The 25,199-nt window shown below is 34.3% G+C and overlaps 1 protein-coding gene across 5 annotated transcripts in view; it reads right to left on the bottom strand.

The window, feature by feature from the left end:
• The window catches only part of USP15 (ubiquitin specific peptidase 15), a 125,618-nt gene that overhangs the window by 10,493 nt on the left and 89,926 nt on the right, over nucleotides 1–25,199 (bottom strand). For 3 of the 5 annotated variants that reach the window (XM_067697197.1, XM_067697198.1, XM_067697199.1), the window contains 9 exons: nucleotides 12,178–12,351; nucleotides 10,322–10,480; nucleotides 10,018–10,242; nucleotides 2,603–2,686; nucleotides 2,418–2,512; nucleotides 2,129–2,320; nucleotides 1,102–1,217; nucleotides 647–919; nucleotides 198–268 (listed from right to left, as the gene is read on the bottom strand). In XM_067697197.1, the coding sequence (XP_067553298.1) occupies nucleotides 198–268; nucleotides 647–919; nucleotides 1,102–1,217; nucleotides 2,129–2,320; nucleotides 2,418–2,512; nucleotides 2,603–2,686; nucleotides 10,018–10,242; nucleotides 10,322–10,480; nucleotides 12,178–12,351 (1,389 nt within the window). Of the gene's footprint in view, nucleotides 1–197; nucleotides 269–646; nucleotides 920–1,101; nucleotides 1,218–2,128; nucleotides 2,321–2,417; nucleotides 2,513–2,602; nucleotides 2,687–10,017; nucleotides 10,243–10,321; nucleotides 10,481–12,177; nucleotides 12,352–18,451; nucleotides 18,598–25,199 lie in introns of those variants that run through there. The other 2 variants (XM_067697200.1, XM_067697201.1) reach the window with 2 other exon arrangements.

Below are 25,199 nucleotides of genomic sequence, written 5' to 3'. Positions count from 1 at the left end.
ATAATTCCTGTATACACACCTATATGGACAACCAGGAAGTTTAAACAGAAAGCAGTTTCAAAACCAACAAGGCTTTTCTCTTTTAGCACATAACCAATTTTTTACTGCAAAATAAACATAGCTGGTAGAAGCAAAAGAGTGTAACAAAACAGTGTGATCAACAGGGAAAGATAAAGAAGGAATGATTGATGACTTACCTCAGCAGCATTTTCATCAAAATATCTTTTTTTCAAATCAGGATCCCAATCCAAAGCAAGAAAAGATCTTTCTAAGGTGGAAAACATATTTTTTCTTTAAGATTTAATATGCCTTAATGTTAAAAACGAATATATTTTAATGTTAAGATATATACCAGAATAAACAAATAGCAGTCTCTTCTACTTGCACTAGGTGATCAGGGTAAATAGCTGTTTCCAAGCCATTAAGATACTTTAGAGCTAAAAAAAACTTAAGCATAAGTCCAACCTTCATTTAATAAACACCGACATGTGTTTTAGTATACTTAGAAATGAAGGCTTTTCATTTAAAAATGTAGATAGATACATAAATGTTATTTTTCATGATAGTGTTGAATTTCATGGTTTCACCTAAAAAAAGTAACACGCGCTCAAGTTTAGTGTTTAAGCCATTTTCCACAAATACTTACCATCTAGCCTAAGCTGCCTATCATCAAATCTTATATGCCTGGTATCATCTTTGATGTAGTTGATATCAGTATTGCCTAAGTTGTTGAACTGGAATGTAAACAATCGTTTTTTGTGTCCCATGAGTTGACCTTTGCAAGTTTCCTCAGTACATAATCCATTTTCAGAATCATTATCTCCTCCAACTGAATCTTCAGACTGACTGTTTTCATTCTCAGAGGGAAGTTCTTGATCCTGGCTGGATTCATCATCTGGCTCATCTGTTTCCATTTCACCTAAAATTAGATATTAGAAATCTTTAAATAAACCCAATGTTACATTTAAAACTTATTAATACTAACACTATTTTTCCCAGGCTTGCAAATATTGTTTAGTTCCTTAATCCCCATCCTCTTAATTTTTCTCTGCAGCAATAACCCAAGTGAAAAGTTTTTACAATTTAATAGGGAAGTCTTACTTGGTGAGCCTTCTTCATGTATGCCATTTGGGCCATTCCCATTAATATTTTGGTCCTTACAGCAGTGTAGGGATCCTTCGGTTTCTTCAGAGTCAGTAGATATTTTGACATATCGGCTTAAATAAAATCAGAAATCAAACAAGTTCAGTTCTATAAAGGCAAAAACTTAAAAAAAAGTTTTTCATTCTTTTAATAAAACAAAATCTCTAAATACAATTAACAGTGGTCATTAGTGGATTCAATGATAAATTCAAACTCAAGATATGATACTGTAATCATTTGTGTTTGGCTGTCTTTATAAAAATAAGTTAATTTGTTACTTTTAGGGTTTTAACATCTTTCTTTTATATGTTAAAAGTTTGTGGCAAATAATTTCTTGACATAAAATTATTTTATAAAGATCCTCATTTAGATGATATATATATATATTATTGCTAAGACCACTTATAGTTTATAATGTCATCTTTATGTATGGTTTATGGGACTACAATATTAAAATAGGTATGCAAGAAAGAAAACTAAATATGTTAGCTATAAAGGATAAAAGAAAGGGAGCAAATGGCATTCTTGATTACGTTATAATTCAAATCAAGGTTTTAGGAAAACAAAAAGGTGTTGCCTTGCAAAAGGATCAACCATGAAAGTTTATCCTTTTAAATAAAAATATTTATTAGTATGAGTTCTTGTTATCAGTATGAGCACGGTGTATAAAGAAATGAAGCACATGACATTTGTTATGATTTCAGAGTGCAAACATGATAAATTCCTATTTTCTTCCAACTGTAAACTTTTGGTGTAAAACAACTAAAAGAATTTATGCTTCCTGGGTTTAAAATTACCTCAGTAATGTGGTTTACATGATCAAGAAACTGGATTAGACTATAATGTGATTTCTTACGTTGCTACCCATCTAAACAAAGCTGAAATAATACAGACAACTAATTATATTCTGATAGTACCTTGCATGTTTACCTTTATTAGCTATTTAGTATTTTATTTTGTTAATGTAGACTTGTTTGGCACTTACCACATTCTCACAAGCAGAAGATTATAGAGTTTATCTTCAGTGTTGTTTCGTGGTACAGCCATAAGAAAAGGCTGACCAAAAAGTGAAGAACCAGTATGGTGGGTGTAACTTGAGTGTCTAAATTTTTCTCTCAGGCAAACAGGAATAATCACATGCTCTGTATCTTCTGTTCTATTGATGTTAATCTCAAACCTACAAGGATAAAATTGACTATAAACTCTGAAAATTTTATGATATTTCTTTTCAATTTTTTCTCAAGTAATATTTGCACAATAGATTTCATACTTACACATAAATATCATCCCGTTCCATAATACTACTAAGGTTTTCATCCATTGCAAATATTCTGTGAAATCTATGATTGTATATATCAGTAACTATCATCTAAAAGGAAATAAATTTCTATTAAGCTGGTTTTACAACAGTGAAAAACTAAATTCCAACTTACATACTTTAAACACAGGAACATCCTACCTTATCTGCAGGTACTCCTGACAAAGCAGACAACGCTGTACAAAGATCAAGTATGTTTCCAATTTTGGGGACAACCACTTTGTACTAAAAAACAAAAAAAAATTAATACATTTATTACTTTGGAAAATATTCACTAGGTGAGATGGACCTTTTGGTTGCTTCCTCACATTCACGGTGGCATCTGGCTCACTGTGTCTTGTCTCCAATCTTGGCATCATCCTGGGTGACAAAGTCCACATGGATGGTTTATCTTATTGTTCCCTGACTCCTCAATTCAAAGACCTACACTTGCTTCAACTGTAGTTCACTTCCTGGACCTTGCCATCTCCTGCACCACTTCTGACATCTTAGACTCTTAACTGTTTAATCACTATTTACTTTTCCTGGAAACTCATTCTTTCCTATTCTTGGCTTGCACTGAGATATCTAGTCCTTCTAATTCTCAATTTTCTCCTAGTTTATCAGCTCCCTACTATGTCCATGCCCTTCCACCCCCATGATTCATCCCTTTAACCACTCATTGCAAAAACTTTACTTTGTTATTCAATTTTATTCCTGCTATACTTTCTCAGAGTTGTTCAGACTGCTGGAGTAAACTGCTCAACTTCAGAGACTGGTGTACTACAGACTCACAGTGCTCAATCTCAGCTGATCCTTCAACACCAGCCAGAAAGTCTTCTGTGTAGCCTTTATTCGCTTATTCTCTTATTTTTCTTAATAACTATTTAAAATCTTCACCATTTCTTAGGCTTTTAATTTTACCACTTCTCCCCTCACTATCAGCAGAATACCTATTTCACTGAGAAAAATATAGGCTACTGGATAGGAAAATCTCCAACTTACTGTTCCCCTTACAAACTTGAGTCTAAAAGGTCCTTTTCTCTGTCTCTTTTGACACAAGGAAAGAGAATCAGGTGTTACTCTTCCCCATTCAAGGCTAACACTGGTATCTATCCTTTTCTGCCTCCTCTAGAACAGGGGTCCCCAACCCCCGGGCCACAGACCAGTACTGTTCCGCAGCCTGTTAGGAACCAGGCTGCACAGCAGGAGGTGAGCGAGCGAAGCTTCCTCTGCCGCTCCCCATCGCTCCCCATCACTCCCCATCGCTCACATTACTGCCTGAGCCATCCCCCACCCCATCCCACCCTTGCCTCCATTCCGTGGAAAACCTGTCTTCCATGAAACCGGTCCCTGGTGCTAAAAAGGCTGGGGACCGCTGCTCTAGAACATAAGCCCAGCAATTATCCTTTATTTCATTTTATCTTGACTTATAAAAGCACTGAACTGTATACAAGTCTCAAAAAAACAAAACAGTCTCTCACTGTTTTCTAATAATTTTCCACTAATTATCTCCCTTTCTCCTCTGCTTTATAAATAACCTTGTAAAGTAATGTCTACACTGACTATCGTAACTTCTTTATCTCTCATTCACTTATTTATCCACTCCTGGCTTTTGCCTTCACCTCTTTATTTAACCTGTTACCAAGGCTGTCAATACTATCATTTAACCAAATCTTTACCAGTCCTTACTTTATTGAACTCTCTGCAGCATTACTGCTGACCACTGCCTCCTTCAAAATTTTCCTCTCCCTCTGACACTTCACTTCTTATTCTTTAATGTCCTGGTCACACCTTCTTTTGAGTAAAGAACTATCCTCTAGCATTATCCTTCAGAGTTTTATCCTCAGCCTTCTTGATTCTATATGCTTTCCTTAGACTAGGTGACAATATATCCCAGTTTGCTTTGGCGAGTCCTAGCTTAGCCTGATGTCCTGGTATAATTATTAATATGGCCCTTTTTTTTTTAAAACAGTTCTGATTTAGATGATCATTTGGGTGATCTCATCCTTCTAAGACATTCACTACCATCTTCATAGAGCTCACCACCCAATTTATATCTCAAGCACAGACCTCTCTCCTCTAGTCTACATACATAAAGTCAAGGCTTATTGATATCTCTCCTAAATTTTCCTCATGAATCTCAACTTGTCCAATACTAAACACAGATTTAGGTCATGTTAGGCCAACATATCCAATACTAAAATAGGTTTCTTCTTAAACCTTTCTTCCTATATCTCCCATTAAAACAAATAGTACCATTCTCTCTCAGTTTTCCAATTCAATAAACTTGAATACTCTTAATACATTTTCAACTCCTATATTCAACTGGTTCTTCTATCTGACTGCCATCCTGACACTTAGCTTAAGAGTTCAAGCCCTTGTCCTCTGTCATCTCCTCACTGCAAAAACCTCCTACCTGGTCTTAGTACATCTGATCTAAGCCCATCCAATCCAATCTCTGCACTAGCCAGAATGTTCTTTCTGAAATACAAATCTGACCACACAATCTCTTTATACTTAATACACTTTAATGGCTCCTTTAGTCTTTTAGGATGAAGTCCAAACTTCCTATGAAAGCATCAACGTTCTTTGTGATCTAGCTTCTGCTTACCGTATTATCTGCTTGTAGTTTCCAGAAGTGGGCCACATTCTCTTTTGCCTTCAGCCCTTTGTACGTGTCACTCTGTTGTTCTATATAATACTTTATTCCCAACTTTCATGTGATTAATTTTAAAACCTAATCACCCTTCAGGATTCAGCAAAGGCATCATCACCACTTTGGGTAGGTTATTCCTTCTGTATATCCCTACAGCACCCTGTCAGAGCACTTTTCACACTGTATGAAAAGCTTCTTGAGAACAATGACTAGGAACACCCTTGTACTTCCAGCATCTTGCACAGTATGTGAGTCCAATACATAACACATGTTCAACACAATTACAAATAAACTTCCATGACTCAAATCACCTTCAGTGATGGGAAAACTCATCAAGTGGGCTAACCTAGCTAATTCCCTTTTCCTCTAGAGCTGGTTAAAGCACAGTATTAATGAGGTGATCATTTTGTATTTGAGTTGTTACTGTCTCCAAGAGGAAAAAAAAATCACAATTCCTCTGTGCTGATCACGGCTCTAACCTCCACAAATTTATGTTTCTGGTCACCAAGTGAGAAAAGAGGTAAATTAGTGAAATTCACATTGCTGGAAAAATAATTTATAACCCAAATTACAGAAGACCATTCAACACATACTTTCCAGGTTAATCTGTAATTTGATTTCAATTTGCTTCTACATAATAGATGTTATATTATTGGCATGGGAAAGTACTATCTTTAACAAATGAGTATAGAGAAATAGAGTACATTTATTTTATGTTGCAATAAATTTTTACTCATTTTTTATACTCCTCTCTTATTCCATTATACTCACTGGCATATATTTGTAAAGTTACAAACTAGAGAAGTTAAGGATGTAGTTTAGTATTGCTATACCTTCTCTCCATTGAAAAGAATGTTAAAAATCCTATACTTCCAAACAAGTGAATAAGTGAGTATCTGAAGGATGTGATTTTAGACATGTGAACATATATGCCCCTGGCCAAAAATAAAAGCAGGTATTTATTACCCTTGCTCATGGATAAGGGCAAGTGCCATGTCTCTCTTATTCTCTAAAATATTCTCAGCACTGCTGGATGAAATACTGACATGAAGATACCAGGTTCAATGAGTTCATGAAGCAAATAGATAAATAGCAAAAGAAATGGGTGAAATTTGCATAACTGAGTACATGACTAGTCTCTACCAACTTTAATTATTTTGGATGAAAGTACTATATTTTTATGAATACTTCATATTCTGTGCCCTGTTGACAGTAAACCCAAACACTTCCACTAAATGAATGGCACGATGACAATTTTGTTCAAAGCATACTTTTCATAAAGATTTCATGAACACTGCTATGGACTGAATTCTGTCATCTCAAAATTCCTATGTGAAGCCCTGACAACCAATGTGATGGTATTTGGAGATGGAACCTTTGAGAGATTTAGATAAGATCATGAAGGTGGGGGCCTCATGATGTGATTAGCATCCTTGTAAGAAGAGACACCAGAAAGCTTGTGCTCCCAGTCTCGCTCCCTGCCCTGTGAGGACACAGCAGAGGAGGCAGCCATCTGTAAGTGAGGAAGAGTCTGCACTAGAAACCACCAGGCTGGCTCTCTTGTCTTAGACTTCTAGCCTCCAGAACTGTGGGGAAATAAATTTCTGTTGCTTAAGTCCTTCAGTCTATGGTATTTTGTTATGACAGCCCGAGCAGACTAATACGACTAACAGGCTCTAACAAACTGCACTTCTGGCTGGAACCCTAAACTAAGATCTTTAGTAAAGAATCTTCTAAAGTTGGAACTATGTCTGTTTTGTTTACCAGAGCTTTACAGTCAGTAGGTGCCCATTTGAATGAATAAAATTTTTGAACACTTCTAAGTCATGAGGGTTGGAAATACAAAGATATACAAAGTCCTTTTCTTCAAAGAATTCATGGTCTGGGGACAAAAGTTAAAGTAAACCAAAGGTCATAATAAAATTTGGTAAGTGCTATAATAGAAATTAGGGTAACAGAAGGAAGAAAAGGAACGAAATACTTTTATTAGGGAGGGTCAAGCATCAGAAAACGATTAACTGATTAATAAAGGGAGAAAATATAGTGTTTTGCTCCATAAAATATAAAATAATCCAATTATAACACTAGGCAATGGAATCAGGCAGACAACTGATATTAAGGTCTAAGACAGGGCTCTTGCATAGACTAAGTGTTATTTGATAACCTAAACTGTTAAAAGATTAGAACATTATTGAAACAAGTATTTTTAGCCTAACTAAATTTCCACTTCTTTTCCAGGTTCTTAAGATGCCTAAAAATTACAGGTATTTGAATATACCATTATCGAAACCATTTCCTCTAAGATCAGGAACAAGGCAAGGTTGCCCACTCTCGCCACTATTATTCAACATAGTTTTGGAAGTTTTAGCCACAGCAAACAAACAAAGACAAAGAAATAAAAGGAATCCAAATTGGAAAAGAAGAAGTAAAACTGTCACTATTTGAAGATGACATGAAACTATACAAAGAGTCCTAAAGATGCTACCAGAAAACTACTAGAGCTAATCAATGAATTTGGTAAAGTAGCAGGATACAAAATTAATGCACAGAAATCTCTTGCATTCCTATACACTAATAATGAAAAATCTGAAAGAGCAGTTAAGGAAACACTCCCATTTATCACTGCAACAAAAAGAATAAAATACCTAGGAATAAACCTGTCTAAGGAGGCAAAAGACCTATATGCAGAAGACTATAAGACACTGATGAAAAGAAATTAAAGATGATACAAACAGATGGAGAGATATACCATGTTCTTGGATGGGAAGAATCAACATGGTGAAAATGACTCTACTATCTAAAGCAATCTACAGATTCAGTGCAATCCCTAACAAACTACCAAGGGCATTTTTCACAGAACTAGAACAAAAAATTTCACAATTTGTATGGAAACACAAAAGACCCTGAATAGCCAAAAGCAATCTTGAGAAAGAAAAACGGAGCTGGAGGAATCAGGCTCCCTGACTTCAGACTATATTACAAAGCTACAGTAATCAAGACAGTATGGTTCTGGCACAAAAACAGCAATACAGATCAATGGAACAGGATAGAAAGCCCAGAGATAAACCCACCCACATATGGTCACCTTATCTTTGATAAAGGAGGCAAGAGTATACAATGGAGAAAAGACAGCCTCTTCAATAAGTGGTGCTGGGAAAACTGGACAGCTACATGTAAAAGAATGAAGTTAGAACACTCCCTACTACCATACCCAAAAATAAACTCAAAATGGATTAAAGACCTAAATATAAGCTCAGACACTATAAAACTCTTGGAGGAAAACACAGGCAGAACACTCTATGACATTAATCACAGCAAGATCCTTTTGACCCACCTCCTAGAGAAATGGAAATAAAAACAAAAATAAACAAATGGGACCAAATGAAACTTTAAAGCTTTTGCATAGCAAAGGAAATCATAAACAAGACAAAAAGACAATCCTCAGAATGGGAGAAATATTTGCAAATGAAGCAAATGACAAAGGATTAATCTCCAAAATATACAAGCAGCTCAGGCAGCTCAATACAAAAAAACAAACAACCCAATCCAAAAATGGACAGAAGATCTAAATAGACATTTCTCCAAAGAAGATATACAGATTGCCAACAAACACATGAAAGAATGCTCAACATCACTAATCATTAGAGAAATGCAAATCAAAACTACAATGAGGTATCACCTCACACCAGTCAGAATGGCCATCATCAAAAAATCTACAAACAATAAATGCCTCAGAGGGTGTGGAGAAAAGGGAACTCTCTTGCACTCTTGGTGGGAATGTAAATTGATACAGCCACTATGGAGGTTCCTTAAAAAACTAAAAATAGAACTACAGTACAACCCAGCAATCCCACTACTGGGCATATACCCTGAGAAAACCATAATTCAAAAAGTCATGTACCACAATATTCACTGCAGCACTATTTACAATAGCCAGGACATGGAAGCAACCTAAGTGTCCATCGACAGGTGAATGGATAAAGAAGATGTGGCGCATATATACAATGGAATATTACTCAGCCATAAAAAGAAATGAAATTGAGTTATTTGTAGTGAGGTGGATGGTCCTAGAGTCTGTCATACAGAGCGAAGTAAGTCAGAAAGAGAAAAACAAATTCTGTATGCTAACACATATATATGGAATCAAAAGAAAAAAAAAGGCAGGGGCAGGACAGGAATAAAGATGCAGATGTACAGAATGGACCTGAGGACACAGGGAGGGCAAAGGGTAAGCTGGGATGAAGTGAGAGAGTAGCACTGACATATATACACTACCAAATGTAAAATAGATAGCTAGTGGGAAGCAGCTGCATCGCACAGGGAGATCAGCTTGGTGCTTTGTGACCACCTAGAGGGGTGGGATAGGCAGGGTGGGAATGAGATGCAAGACAGAGGGGATATGGGGATATATGTATACATATAACTGATTCACTTTGTTATACAGCAGAAACTAACACAACATTGTGAAGCAATTATACTCCAATAAAGATGTTAAAAAAATAAATATACCATTATCTTATCATTATATGAATCAAAATGTATAGCAAGTATTAGTTTCTCTTCCAACAGCCAGTAGGAAAAATATTACAATGAACATTAAAGAAAGTTCAAGTTGGAAAACTGGGAAATTACTATGTTATTAATCTTTGTAAGCTAATATTCATACCAATATTGTAAAATCAAACCACCTCTCATTTTTCTTTGATAAGAAAAAGTCTTTGAGAATTTTGTTTTTACATGACAAATAATGGTACTTTACACATCCTTCACCCTTTCAAGGTTCTGAAAAGTTGTACTAATTAGTGTATAAAAATCTCTTATGCAAAACAGCTTATTATCGAATTGTACTTGAGGCATAAGGACTCAACACTAATCTTTTATAAAAATAACAAATGCAAAGAAATTAATCACTTCCTACCTGCATAGGTTTCGTAAGTGGATCCATTCTAACTAAATAAACTTCCAAGGTACGTTCCTTTTTCATGGGCAATGGAAGTGTCAAGTAACAAAAAGGATCAAATGTTACTGAAATCTTAGCACATTCAGGACAAACTAAAGTTGATTTAAAAAGGCCATGAAATATATCTACTATGATAGAATCATTTCTTTTTAAATGGTTTTCCCAGGCTTCTTCAGCAACTACCTGTAAGGAAAACAGACACATATTACAAAGAGATACCACATTATTATAACAATGGTGACAATAATATGGTTAAATTTACCTTATCTGGTCTTCCATCAGCATCTTTTAACTGTATATATGGTTTTTTCCTAATTCTATTCAAATCCTCATGTAGTCCATCTAATAGGAAAGCTAATAGTTCTTGACAGTCTTGTTGCTGGTATCCAGAGAACTGAGGTGCAAAACGTCCTACCTGTGTCTGTAAGAGAAGCAAAACTATAAAATCAGTTCTAGGGACAAGATTGATTTAAAAAATACATAGTCAATTTTCATTATTCACAGATTCCATATTTGTGAATTCACCTACTTCCTAAAATTTATGTGTAACACTCAAATCAACTTGTGGCGCTTTTGCAGTCATATGCAGATATGATAATTACATATGGATAAATACATGTAAAGAATTACATATCTAAAAATATTTTAATAATGATAACTAATCTGTAAAATAGAAAAGAAATGCTGACCTAAGGAGAGAACATTGAGAAAATATGGTATAGTTTTGTACGAAAGATTGGGAAACACTAAAGACTTAAAATTCAGTAACATTTCTGGGTCACTTGAAAAAAGTACAATGCAAAAAAAAAAAAAGTACAATGCTCTCATTTAAATTTTGTGTGTAAAGAGAGGATAAATCTCATAGAGATAAAAAGAATATTCATGTTCATATATAATTTTCCTAGTCTTTGCAGTGCTAAGTATTTTTTTGATGAGACTGAAAAGAAATGCAAAAAGAAAAAAGTCAGATATCAAGGACCTATTTACACATAATTGAGAACATCTTGTAAAATGAAACTAATTGGAATCACGGATAAGGGTTGAGAAATGACTTGTCTGAACTAGTTTGTCCTAAGTTTGGAAAGTTAAGGAAGATAAATGCAGGACTTCTTTTGATTTGTCTTTTATTTTTTAAGAACTAGTACATAGTTAATAAAATGTGGCCCAGTCCATGTTCTATATGAACATCATTTAAGTTGTATAAAAAACGGTTGAGGGCTTCCCTGGTGGCACAGTGGTTGAGAGTCCGCCTGCCGATGCAGGGGACATGGGTTCGTGCCCCGGTTAGGGAAGATCCCACATGCCGCGGGGCGGCTGGGCCCATGAGCCATGGCCACTGAGCCTGCGCGTCTGGAGCCTGTGCTCCGCAACGAGAGAGGACACAACAGTGAGAGGCCCGCGTACCACAAAAAAAAAAAACAAACAAAAAAACGGTTGAAAACTGCTTATTTTCTTCAAACGTTTAAAATCTCATAAATCTCACCCATATAATTAATTAGGAAAGCTTCAACAATATAAAGCTAAATTTCAGTTCAATTCTTATTTGAATGACAAACTAAATTACTTGAGATTTTGATTCTAAGAATTAACTACCTCACAAATAAGAAAAAACATAGAAGTTTAAGAATTATATTGAAAATATATTTAATTAATATTTAGTGCTCACTTTGCAGACCAGTTTCATTTCAATAATTTTTCAAACCAATAATGACTCGCAAAATAGAGTTCTTAGAGTTTAATGACATGCCCAAATTTAGTCTTTACATTTGTATAAAATATTTATATAGGTTTCTTAGAGATGTGCTGTATTCTAAAACAATCTGCAAATGCTAACTGCTGTCTGTAGTCATTTTGAACCATACCAGTGTTTCTCAAACTTTATTTCATTATTTCCTTTACCAACCTCCAGAACTCTTTTTGGACAGTTTAAATTAATCATCTATTATGTGCCCCACCCTGAAAATTTAATACCATATATGCTGTGTATGTATTTATGTGCTGAGTCCCTTTGGAGGGCCACAAACCATTGTAAGCTATGATTTTTTACCCCTTTCCCAAAGATTTTTGTCCTCTTGGGTGTGATATAGGCCTTGTTGAAAATGTATTTACCATACTAACCTTAAAGGCTCTTGGTGTGACGTAGCTAAATTTTCCAGACCACATTTGCTTGATCAATTCAGCATAAGATTTAGCTATTTCACCTCTCATTCCTAAGGGATTGTCAAAATTCAGTTCTTCTTGATACTTATCATTCAGGAAATATTCAGTAAGTGGAGGTGTATTGCTCAAACACTGCAAAGAATAAAATATATTTTCAAGTAAAAGAAACCACACATTAAACATGTTAAAATGTAGAGAGAAACAAAGTGATAATATACAGCAAAAAATTTACATGATGGCCTCTTGCACTAATAAGTAACTGATCAAATAAGCACTCAAATGATGTACTCAACTATTCATTTCCCAAATTTCAAGTCAATTACTTATAGTAAATGAAAACGCTAATATTTGTTGCTGTAAAATCTGCATTAATTTTAACCACAGCAAACTACTGGTTAACTGGGAGAGAAGCTCAGAATTTTCTTTCCTTCTTTTACTTGACTGGTAGAAATTATGGATTGTCTAATCATCCCAGGCATCTGCAAATTAGCCTGAGTAGGTAAAAACTGAGACAGAGGGCAAGCAAGAAATGAACTTTAAAGAGGTATTTACTGCTTCCATTGTCAGTTCCTTATCATGAAAGTGCAGCCTTCTAAACTTTCCTTTTGGATCAACCATTTTTAGAAGGGAGAGTACAGATCAGCTGAACCTCAGAAAACAAACTTTTATGTGAACTCTGGCTGTGTTCTTACTTCTTCTAGCTCTTCTTTAATAACACAACAATCCAACTTTCCTTTATGGCAAGATTAAAATTATGAATAAATTAATTCTCCAGCTCTGTTCCATTTTGAATTAAATAATTTAGGATTTAAAATAAAATAGACGGCGGAGGTAGTTTTTCCACAATATTTTATCTCAAGATGAAGTAATTTTTTAAGTTGATAATACCATAAAATGTGACTTCATTTTGAACCGAATATTACTTTATCAAGTAGATGTCTAGAGCCATTAATTAGAACATGTAATGACTGACACAGACATACGGTCATATAGGTTAACTTTTTTTTGGCTGCAGGAAGATATTTGTCTTGGAGTAAAGTGACAAAGTGCCTTAAGTGAAGCTAGTTGCTTGCACATAGAGTAGTAGAAACCTGTTCTTATGACAGTTCAGACTTATATTAATGGAAATAAAAGTTTTTCAAAGCTTGCTTACCACTCATATGGAATAAGTTAAATAGTTTTGGTAACTATGAAAGGTTCAGCCTGCTGAGTTCATGCTGATAACTTGGATGCTATAAACTATGACTATATGTCATATACTGTTTGGCTAAAACTCCAAAATTAAGCATATTCAATTCTTAAAAATAGATTACGGCATTATATTTTGTGGTTTCAATTATAAATCAATTTATGTGTACTCATGTAACTATGATATCTATTTTGGAATTTTCTAATAAAAATAATACTGTCCAAACTGGTGGTCTGGCCCCTACCTCAAGGTAAAAGGGAGAACCCTTTATAATATCATGGAACTTGTTATTGTATTATTCTTAGGCAATAAAAATATTATCAACAGTTAAAAAATGTTTGAGGTGGGCTATACAGCCTGTAAAGTTATTTACATGTCTTTTTCAACGGTAAAATATTTTATGTGAACAAGAGGTAAGCTACAGTTTAGGAAGTAATTAGGGAAGGGACTTTTTTTCTACCTTTCCTCTTAATTCCTTTTATATCTCAAACTTTCATAATCTTACAGGCCTTCTGAGTTTCATTTTCTCTTTTCTTTTTGTAATATATGTCATTTTAATTATAATGCCAGCAATGGAGGTAGGGCCAGGCAACCTAGAATACACCATGACTACATAGGGCATAAATGCCATCACTTAGCAGTATCATCTCATTTAGTACAAAAAGGACCAACACTAAATAGTCGATGAGGCAAACTGGAGGTCAGACAGCATTTACAACAATTATTAATTAGTTTTCAAATCCTTATATTTGATCAGCTCAGGGTTATACTAAGAATATAATATTCTACTACTGCGTGTAACAATTATATAAAGAACCTAATGCTTTACCGTTTAAACACTTCAAAAAATCAAGTTGTGCAAACATGAATAATTCTTGAGCTTTGTTTTTACCTAATTATTCATGTTTATCCTTATCTTGCAAAGAGCTTCCAAATATAATTGAAAATCTTTTTAGCTTCCCATAGCATCCAGAGTGATCTTTCTAAAATTTGTCACTAAAATTTATGACTTAATTATGTCACTTCCTTGCTACAAATCCTTTAATAGCAATTTCAGATTAAAATTTCAAATCTTTAGAAGGGTCTGTCTTTTGCCCATCTATTTAGCCTCATCCCTTGTCAATAAAATACCTTTAAAAAAACAAAAAACAAAAAAACTTCCATCCCAGCCTTATTTGATTACTTGTGGTTCTTTGACCTCCATGCATTCTCTCACTTTTTAAGTTCTCATTACTCTACCTATATGAAATATACCTTCTTTGCCTTACTAACTTCTACTAAACCATTCAGGTATCCTGTCTGGGAAGGATTCCCAGGTTCCCTTATAGCGTTTCCTCCTGTATGTTTTCTTATTGCTTAGTGCTTACTTTTATTACAGCATTTATTTTATAATATAGTGTAACTTTAATTTTTAGGTTGTCTGTCTTGCCAAATAGACTGAGACTTCCACGAGAGCAGGAATCATGATATCCTTTAAATTCATGTCTCTAGCACTGAGCACAATGTCCCTTGGCATTTAGCATGTATACAATAAATGCATGCTTAGTTAAAATATTTTTTGCCTATATTTACTAATGTATTTATCCTCCATTTCTTCTTCTTCTTTTTTTTAACTCTTTTCTTTCAATGTTTGGCACAGAGTACTCAAATTTTGTTGAATGATATATCACAAAGTAAGGCAAAAATATTTTTGCTTGTAATGAATAATTTCAAAAGTTTCTTCAAGCACTTCTACCTGAATACTAAATCCAAAAAGACAGCACCTATTAAAAACTCCCTGGTCCCCTTTTGTTTGACTTTCATTTAATCTACCATCTGCTTTGTAGTGGGCCTCTACTTGGATTTTTAAAAAGTCAATGACACAGAGACCAGTGCTTATTTTCATAGTGACTCATGCCAGTTTGAAGCTGATTATAATTCACTGATAACAAACTAAACAACAAAGCACAAATAGTCTTAGTAAGTAACTGCCTGTATTTCCTGTCAAGATATCATAACCAATATATTTTGAGATAAACTTTATATTTAAATGTAAACTATTAAATCCTAAATGGTCCCCCAAAGCATCTTATTTGCTGAACATAATGTTTTAAGGAACTCACAACCTTAATTTTTCTAAAAATTTTCTGAAACACAAATACAGAAATTCAATAGCCAGTTTAACTGTTCTACTACATAGATCATAATAGTTTAAAAACTAAACTGATGTTAGACTTTTTTTCCTCATCTTGAAAATACCACAATTTTCTCCTTCACCTTGAATATAATGTTATTATAGGAGTCACTATATTCTTGAAATAATATGAAAACCAGTTAAACATTAAAAGTTCTCTTTTGGTATAAATTTCAAGGAACTATTGTAATAAAGCTCAAACAACTAAAATATTTCCTCCAGGTGACATCAGTATTCAATGCCATCATTCTGGTAGAAGAAAGAAGCCCATTTCTTAAATTTGGTCATAATACAGCTTGATTTTTAATTTATGCAACTCATTATTCAATCTTTTAACATGAGGCTATCTTAGAAACATGAACATCTTCGACAATTACAAGAAAATTGGATACCTGGACTGGCTGCCATTAAATACAATGTTTTAAAGAATAAAGATAACTTTCATTAGTTCAATAATAAAAACTATAACCAGAGTTCTGAAGCATTTCTCTCAAAGATTCTTCTATTATAAAAACATCACTTTCCTATCTGATTGGGACTGTTCCAGAACAATTCCTTTCTTAAGGCATATATATATATATTAGAAGTCCTACATATGTAGACATAGGAAATGTCCTTTTTAACTCATGATACTTTACTCCAGTAATGTAATATGGACTAGAAATCATACAACATATGTTGTGCCTATGTGGATATATCTCTTATTCTCAATGTTTCCTGAACTGCAAAAAAAAAAAAAAAAAAACCCTCATCCTTAACATACATGGTTTTCTTAGCAAAAACTGAGAATAAAACCCCCCCCACAAAACCTGAGAATATATATGAATGTATGATAAAAGCAAAAAGGATTATATAAACCATGTTAGTATACTATTTTTATAGCTACTTATGAGTTTTGTGACATTCTAATAGTCACAGGCTATTTTGAGCTTCACCTGTTAATTCATTTGATTTCAACTGCCTGACACTGACAAATGCCAACACTTTCATAGTTTAAGAACTACCTCTTACAAGTCATCACCAAAAAAATGAGGTCCATATATGAAGTAATGTGACTGATCATAAAACACGTATCTCAAGCCACATTTTGTTTGTATGACAATTGTGTCTAGAGTTGGTCCTAATATTGGGTAGAATTCTGTCAAATACCATGTTAAAAATAAAGCAATAATCAGACTGAAGAAAAAGATTCTGTACTAGTAGTTTCAATTCTTGATGCAAGAGAGAAAAAGTAAAAAAGCTACATTAATCAACAGGCAAATGCACTTGTTAACTAGGCAAATTATTTATTTAAATGATTTTTATGATCCTTAGGCAAGTTAATAGTGTGCAAAACTGACAAGAGCATTTGAAGATCTAAGGATTAAAAAACTAAATTTCAAGTTTAGTATACGGTAATATGAAATACTAAAATTTCATATTTAGTGTATGGTAGACTTTTGGCATTCATTAATTTAGCCTTTGTGATACAGCATCTTCACAGCTGGCTAACTGGAAGGTTGAGGATATAAGCTAGCATGAAAAGATGTTGATCCATGAGGAATGATGAGAATGGTGTATTATGTGCAAGCCAATCGTTTTGTGAGCAAATGTATCTGTTCCTCAAAGTGGCTTTGTAGTTCTCTACTTGTGCTCACATATGCATTTAAAATGGAAATTGCAAGTAAGAGTATTCTTGAATGTGAATTTGAATAAGGGGTCTTAAGATATATTCCTTAGTTTAACCTATTAAGACTGAGCCTTAGCATGTACTCCTCCCCTTCTTAGAACATTCTTCCCCTGTAAGAAATTCCTATTTATTCTTTAAAACTCATCTTAACATCTCAGCACCTCAAGGAAGAACTAACATTCCTTCTTCTGGACTAATGCTGTACCTTGAACTCACTTAGACTGTCCTTATCTCGAGAGCAGAGTCCATGTCTTATTCACCTTTGTAACTTAGCATCTAGCACAATGCCTGGCACATACCGTAATAAAGGTGTGATAAATGAATAAAAACCTATACAGTAAATCAGTCCTTAGAGACTGAGAACACTGGGAAAACACTTGACTAAGATCTGAATTGCACCCTGTTATATAACTATAACCTGTTTAAAGTCCTACAAATTCAAAAATAAAGTCCAAATAATGCCTAAAGAGGCTTTCCTAATGAAGGAAAAATAACTATTGTGAATACTCCAAAAAATAACTGTCAAGATAAATCCATATAAGTAAAAGATATGTGAAAGAAAAATATTTGGTAATATATTTTCATGAAGACTCTTTTTCCCAAATCAACCTGGAACTAGACACCACAATTCTTAAAAAAATTCTTCTAAATAATCAAGTATCTCATCCAGTGGACATTCTATATGGCTCAATGTATAAAGACCTTTAATCACTGTCACCATGAAGAACTTTTTTAAAAAGAATGCATATACCATTGGACTATTTTATAAAGTATTAATTATCTATGAAAAACTCTCTGGTTATAAATTTCTGCCCTTAGCCCAACATCCTAAAATTGGAGTATTATGTGAAGTATGATTCTCTCTCATTCCAGGAAAGACTACAATGTTTTGTACATAACTTTTCCTTACATACACATGCAAAAATCCTATTCCTCTTACATTACTTTCAAAAAGTTCTTCCATTAAATATGTTCTGATCAGTAAGACTGATGTTTCTCGAGTTCTTTGAAAGAGTGACTCATGTAAGAGTCTCAATTTTGTATTTCACTATAAACTTCTATATATTTTTAAAAAATTGATGAATTGAAATAAAGTTCTACTATATAACCAAATCTCAAGTCTATAATCAACATATTTTAGGAAATGAATAATTAATAGCCATCCCAATAACTTGTAATGAATCTGGAATTTCCCCAGTACCTGGAAAATAGTCAAAGTAATCCCCTTCAAAAAGAGAAAGTTGTCTTTTGTAATGCTGAATATGAACCACTCCCTTTCTGTTCAGGTGCTCCAGAAGCCCAATTTTCAAGTGATCATGTATGCTCACTATTTTAGTAAACCGGTAACTAGAACAGGAAAGAAAACAAACTTAATTTTTGATTACCTAAAGCCTTTGAGTTGTGTAACTCATTCTGTAACTGATCAAAATGTAACGCCACTCACAACTCTTAAAGTAGCTACACTTTCAAACTGACCAATACTAAAAACCCAATCTAAAATGAGGAAACCATTTTATTTTCTTACGATTTAAAAAAATAAAAACCTAAAGTAATCCATGGTTAAAGTAATCTTAGAATTCCCCCAAATATCTTATTTTGGATTTTAAGATTAGATGGATAAAGAATTTTCGAATTTGTCATGTTATTTTTCAATTCGTCATGACAAGAGTATAAACGTTCTAAAAAGGTACTGTATAACTCCAAAGCATTTTATTAAAACTGGGATACTGGCTCAAATTCTGTAAAAAAGTAGTGGATAAGACAGAAAACTATGACGTAGACTTTTACAATGAAGAACTACAAATATAAGCCTGGCCCCTCACCACAGAGGTTTGGAAAATGAGATATTTTTAAGACACTTCATGTTTTATTTTTTTTTTCCTAGGAAAGGCAAATCTCATTATATTTGAGATCAATTCTGAAGTTTCTCCATATATTTTAGGAAAACAAATACAACTATAGCTCTATTTTGCTTTACATTTCCATTCTCTCTTCAAGCTTTCTTTAAAGAACAAATTTGTGTAAGTAAAATATAAGTGGATATAACTTTCTTTTTATTTATTTAGTTTTAAAAACTTTGTTTTCTTCCCTCTCCCACCTAGTTAGTGAAGAGAGAACTGCCATACACTTGACTTAAAATATTGAAATTTTACATAAAGTAGTTCTAAAGGCAGTATTTTTGAATTGGACAAAGATGTTGTAACATTTTCATGTTTATCATTAATCTGGTCACTATGCTTTGCACATGAATAAAATTAAACTTCATTTAAAGTCCCTGCTGTCACCCCTTCTTCAAATTCTATTTAATCTCTCTTCACACGCTACTTGAATTTAATTAAGAATTATTATGAAAGCTTGGGAAGTATGAGAACTAATGGGAAACCTTTTGGCTAGCAAAGAAATGTCAATGCCTATCCCCTCCTCATCTATGGGATTGAGGAAGGAAAATTTTGTCAAAAGGACTACCCTGTTACTTGCAGTGAGTAAGTCCTATAACTAGAGATGTCACGCTTAAAAAAACATGATTATATAAAGACCAGTGATTTTTTCATATTAAAAGCTAAGAGTAGAAACTGGATAGAAGATCCACTTGCAATAGAGAGAAATTTGAAAGTTTCTGGGATAATGATTAGATCAACAATTGATGCTAAGGTAAGCTTAGGTAGTTGTATGATGCTTTAAAACTACTAGATTGTAACAGCAATTGTTTAATTTTTTTTTTTTAAGTAACAGGCTATTTATTGAATGATTTTTATGTTTAGATATTCAGTTTATGGGAAGCATGCTTAAGCTAAATGGTTCTAATAACGTTAATAAATATTAGCATAAGTTATATTTATTTTAAAGAACTAAAGCTTATTAGTTCAATTTTAATGTTTAGTAGCTTATTAATTACCTATTAATTACCCTATTAATAATTTAAAACTGGCTCACAATGAAATAAATGCCAATATTTTAAGCAAGCAAGATAGTGAAAGGTTTTAAGAAAAAACAAGTGTTTTAAAGTTTTGTTCAGTCCCCTGAACATAATATTCAGTAAAGAAACATTTTCGAATAAATTAGTATTAAGAATTATGTGATTTGTTCATCTTTTAGTTATCCTGCTAAGGCATAAAGAAAGGGACAGCAGAATTTTTTTAGAAAGTTTAACTGACTTACTACATTCTTTGAAAGAACTACCAAGTCATATACTTCTCTGCATCATTTCATTACACTAGGCCCATAATTGACAAGGCTGAGTTGAAACAGAAATTTAAGGACTATGTGATAACATAACTATGAAGGTTTCTAATTATTTTCATAATAAAAGAGAACTTTAAATTTATTTGATTAATCACTCAACAAATATTAAGAACAGAAGACCATTATGTTAAGAGACTAGAAATACAGAAATACTGTTCTAAAATGTTTTCATGCCATTCACTGTGAAATCGTTCAAGAAACAATTTGCAGAGTAGTAGGGTATGTTCTGCCAAGCTGTGATTAACATGGCAGCCCAATTCAAGTACTATCAGACTGGCTACATCGGCAGAACATAAGCTGTAGTGTTTATTAGACTTTATATAAATTGGTAGGTCTTTGCAAGAAGTAAATATATATATTAAAAGCTATAATTCTTTTAAAAATTATTGTGCTCTTTGACATTCAGACAGCTCCAGAAATATCATTAATCTGGTACAGGTCAAGTACTAAATATTTCAGGTAAATTTTCCTAATGCAGTGCTTCTCAAATCATCTATGTGGAAGGACTAGTATCTTTTTAAATTTTCAAACTGTCACAGACTGATACTTCTATAAAGTTTTTTAGAAAATAAAAATGAACCACTAGAAAAATGAAGAAATAACATACAGAAAAGAAAGACCCATTTTAAAATTATTAGATTTAATAGATATGAAACTAACCTAACTGCTATAAAAGTTCTGGATCACTCACTTATGCTTAATTTCTATAGTTATTTTATTGTTGACCTGCACTGTCTCATCCAAACACTGTGAGAAACACTGTTCTAATGTAGTTACTATTATGTGGCATTATACCAAACATTGGGGATATAAAAGAAAACCAAAGATAGCCTCTAATTTCATGATTCTTACTGTGTAGTAGGTATTCGTCCAGAAGAGATAGAGGAAAAGGGGTGTGTGTGTGTTTGTATGTGTGTGTGCATGCATGCATGTGTGTGTGTGCATGCATGCATGTGTGTGTGTGAAAGGCAACTAGGGAAGAGGTAACATTTTATATATAAAGAGATTTGAAACTTAATGAATTCCAAGAACTTTTAGTTTTGGTTAAAGAGCTAGGTAGGGTCCGGTTTGGATTTTATCCTTTAGGTGATAGGAAATGAGGTTTTTTTAAAAAAATTAATTAATTAATTTTTGTCTGCGTTGGGTCTTCGTTGCTGTGTGGGCTTTCCCAGTGGGGGTGAGGGGGCTCCAGGCGAGCAGGCTTCAGTAGTTGTGGCACGCAGGCTCTAGAGTGCAGGCTCAGTAGTTGTGGTGCATGGGCTTAGCTGCTCTGTGGCATGTGGGATCTTCCTGGACCAGGGCTCGAACCTGTGTCCCCTGTATTGGCAGGCGGATTCTTAACCACTGTACCACCAAGGAAGTCCTGGAAATGAGTTTTAAGCAAGGAGGTATTTGCTTTTAAAAACTGACTCTGGGAGGAGTGTACTAAATGGATTAGAAGAGGATAAATGATGGAACAAAGAGATGAGTTAGATGAATTTTTCAAAAGTTCACTTAAAAGATACTCAAGTGTTAAAATACTGTACTGACAGGAAAGGAAAAGATAGATACAAGTGACACTTAAGAGGTAGTAGAATGAATACAACTCGTGGTAAGTCTCAGGTTTTGACTTGGGTTAATTAATGGTTGCATCTATAAGGGAGTATAATAAATAAAAGCATCGGGTTTCTAGGAAATACGTTTAGTCATACACATGCTGAGTTTGAGTTATCTTTAATATTGTTTAGGCAGAAATGTCCATCTAATAGTTATATTTTGGAGGAACACTCAGGAGGGAGAAGTATGGTGGAGACAGATCTGGGATTTGTCACTTTTAAGCAGATGTCAACTTCTCAAAGGTAAAGGGGCTACAAAGAGCCTAGGAAACGGAGTCAAGAACGACCTTACCAAAAACAATTTCTGTGGGGTGGTATGATGGTCACAGTGATGATATAACAGCAGTTGATACTTGCACATTGTTTGTTATGTGCCAAGTACTTAAGCATGTTATCTCCATTTAACAGATAAACTAAAAAGTTTCTTATCCAAGGTCACACAACTTACAAGTAACAGAACTAGGATTTGAATCCAAGCAGTCAAGTTGCAAAATCTAAGCTTTAACTACTGTGCTGAGCTGCAGACATGAGGGCTACTGAATGGGACATGAGAAAGTAGGGAGGACAGACCACCCTCTTCAAGGTCAAGGGTACTCCTCACTCCATCTCCCTCCCACCCCATTAAAAAAAAGAGTTGACCATGCATATACGAGGAGAGGAAGACAGTGAAGAGGTGAGGTTAAAGATATAGAACAAAGAAGAGACAATTAATGGAACAAGTCTCAGGGAAGGTAAGAGAGGTCTCAGGAAGATGGTGGCGTAATTATGATGATATAGATACTTTTGGTATGGTAGTCAATAAATGTAAGAGGAATCATAAAGTATATTATATCTTGGTATTAAGAATTTCCTTATGAACAGTTAGTAATATTTTGGTCAAGAACTTGTTTTTAATTTCTTTTAAAAACAGTTACTGAAAGCTTTCTCTTGGGCAAGGTACATAAGGCTTAGAAAAGCCCTGGGCAATTACTGAAGAATTACACAAAATACCTTAATCATATACCAAAACTATTTAAAAATATATGTATTCATTCATATATGCATAATAAATATGTACGTGTGTATGTATATTGGTGTGTGTGTGTCAGTCAATGATTGAGTTTATATTCAAAACAAAACCTCTCTAAATAGGACTTCCCTGGTGGCACAGTGGTTAAGAATCTGCCTGCCAATGCAGGGGACATGGGTTCGAGCCCTAATCTGGGGAGATCCACATGCTGTGGAGCAACTAAGCCCGTGTGCCACAACTACTCAGTCCCTGTGCTGCAACTACAGAAGCCTAAGCACCTACAGACCACGCTCTGCAACAACAGAAGCCACGGCGATGAGAAGCCCGCACATCGCAACGAAGAGTAGCCCCCACCTCGCCACAACTAGAGAAGGCCTGCACACAGCAATGAAGACCTAAAGCAGCCAAAAATAAATAAATTTATATATTAAAAAAATCTAAATGAAGACATATTTTTAATTATACATGGGACTTGATTATAAAGCAAAGAGTGATTTTTCCAGTAAACACTTCAAATTCATATGAACATCATTTTTGACTTAATTACTTTAGGAGACTATACGTTTGTTTCACTGATATTGTCACTGCTCAAAATATTTAGGTACTTCTCTTTTTAGAGTTGGCAGACGTATGAAAAAGCATTGCTGTCTAGCACCCAGGAGGTGTATGTGTTTATTGAGTGTATGAACAATGTGGTTTTTACTATGGTAAAATATGATTTTTTAAAAATATTTTTATTGGAGTATAATTGCTTTACAATGGTGTTTTAGTTTTTGCTCTATAACAAAGTGAATCAGCAACACACATATACATATCTCCATATCTCTTCCCTCTTGTCTCCCTCCCTCCCACCCTCCCAATCCCACCCCTGTACGTGAGCACTGAGCTGATCTCCCTGTGCTGTGCGGCTGCTTCCCACTAGCTATCGGTTTTACATTTGGTAGTGTATATAGGACCAACCACCTCACTACAAACAACTCAATTTCGTTTCTTTTTATGGCTGCGAAATATTCCATCGTATACATGTGCCACATCTTCTTTATCCATTCATCTATTGATGGACACTTAGGTTGCTTCCATGTCCTGGTTATAGTAAATAGAGCTGCAATGAACACTGTGGTACATGACTCTTTTTGAATTATGGTTTTCTCAGGGTATATGCCCAGCAGTGGGATTGCTGGGTCATACGGTAGTTCTAGTTTTAGTTTTTTAAGAAACCTCCATACTGTTCTCCATAGTGGCTGTATTAATTTACATTCCCAACAGTGCAAGAGGGTTCCCTTTTCTCCACACCCTCTCCAGCACTTACTGTTTGTAGATTTTGTGATGATGGCCATTCTGACCGGTGTGAGGTGATAACTCACTGTAGTTTTGATTTGCATTTCTCTAATGATTAATAATGTTGAGCATCCTTTCATGTGTTTGTTGCCAATCTGTATATCTTCTTTGCAGAGATGTCTATTTAGGTCTTCTGCCCATTTTTGGATTGGGTGGTTTGTTTTTTTGATATTGAGCTGCATGAGATTCATCCTTTTGTCAGTTGCTTCATTTGCAAATATTTTCTCCCATTCTGAGGGTTGTCTTTTCGTCTTGTTTATGGTTTCCTTTGCTGTGCAAAAGCTTTTAAGTTTCATCAGGTCCTATTTGTTTATTTTTGTTTTTATTTCCATTTCTCTAGGAGGTGGGTCAAAAAGGATCTTGCTGTGATTTATGTCATACAGTGTTCTGCCTATGTTTTCCTCTAAGAGTTTGATAGTGTCTGACCTTACATTTAGGTCTTTAATCCATTTTGAGTTTATTTTTGGGTATGGTGTTAGGCAGTGTTCTAATTTCATTCTTTTACATGTAGCTGTCCCATTTCCCAGCACCACTTATTGAAGAGACTGCCTTTTCTGCACTGTATATTCTTGCCTCCTTCATCAAAAATAAGGTGACCATATGTGCGTGGGTTTATCTCTGGGCTTTCTATCCTGTTCCATTGATCTATATTTCTGTTTTTGTGCCAGAACCATACTGTCTTGATTACTGTAGCTTTGTAGTATAGTCTTATGCCAGGGAGCCTGATTCCTCCAGCTCTGGTTTTCTTTCTCAAAATTGCTTTG

The sequence above is a fragment of the Pseudorca crassidens genome, chromosome 11 (assembly GCF_039906515.1).
Source record: "Pseudorca crassidens isolate mPseCra1 chromosome 11, mPseCra1.hap1, whole genome shotgun sequence".
Taxonomy (NCBI): Eukaryota; Metazoa; Chordata; class Mammalia; order Artiodactyla; family Delphinidae; genus Pseudorca; species Pseudorca crassidens.
The sequence above is the reverse complement of the archived record's forward strand: the minus strand, read 5'-3'. Positions and strand labels throughout refer to the sequence as shown.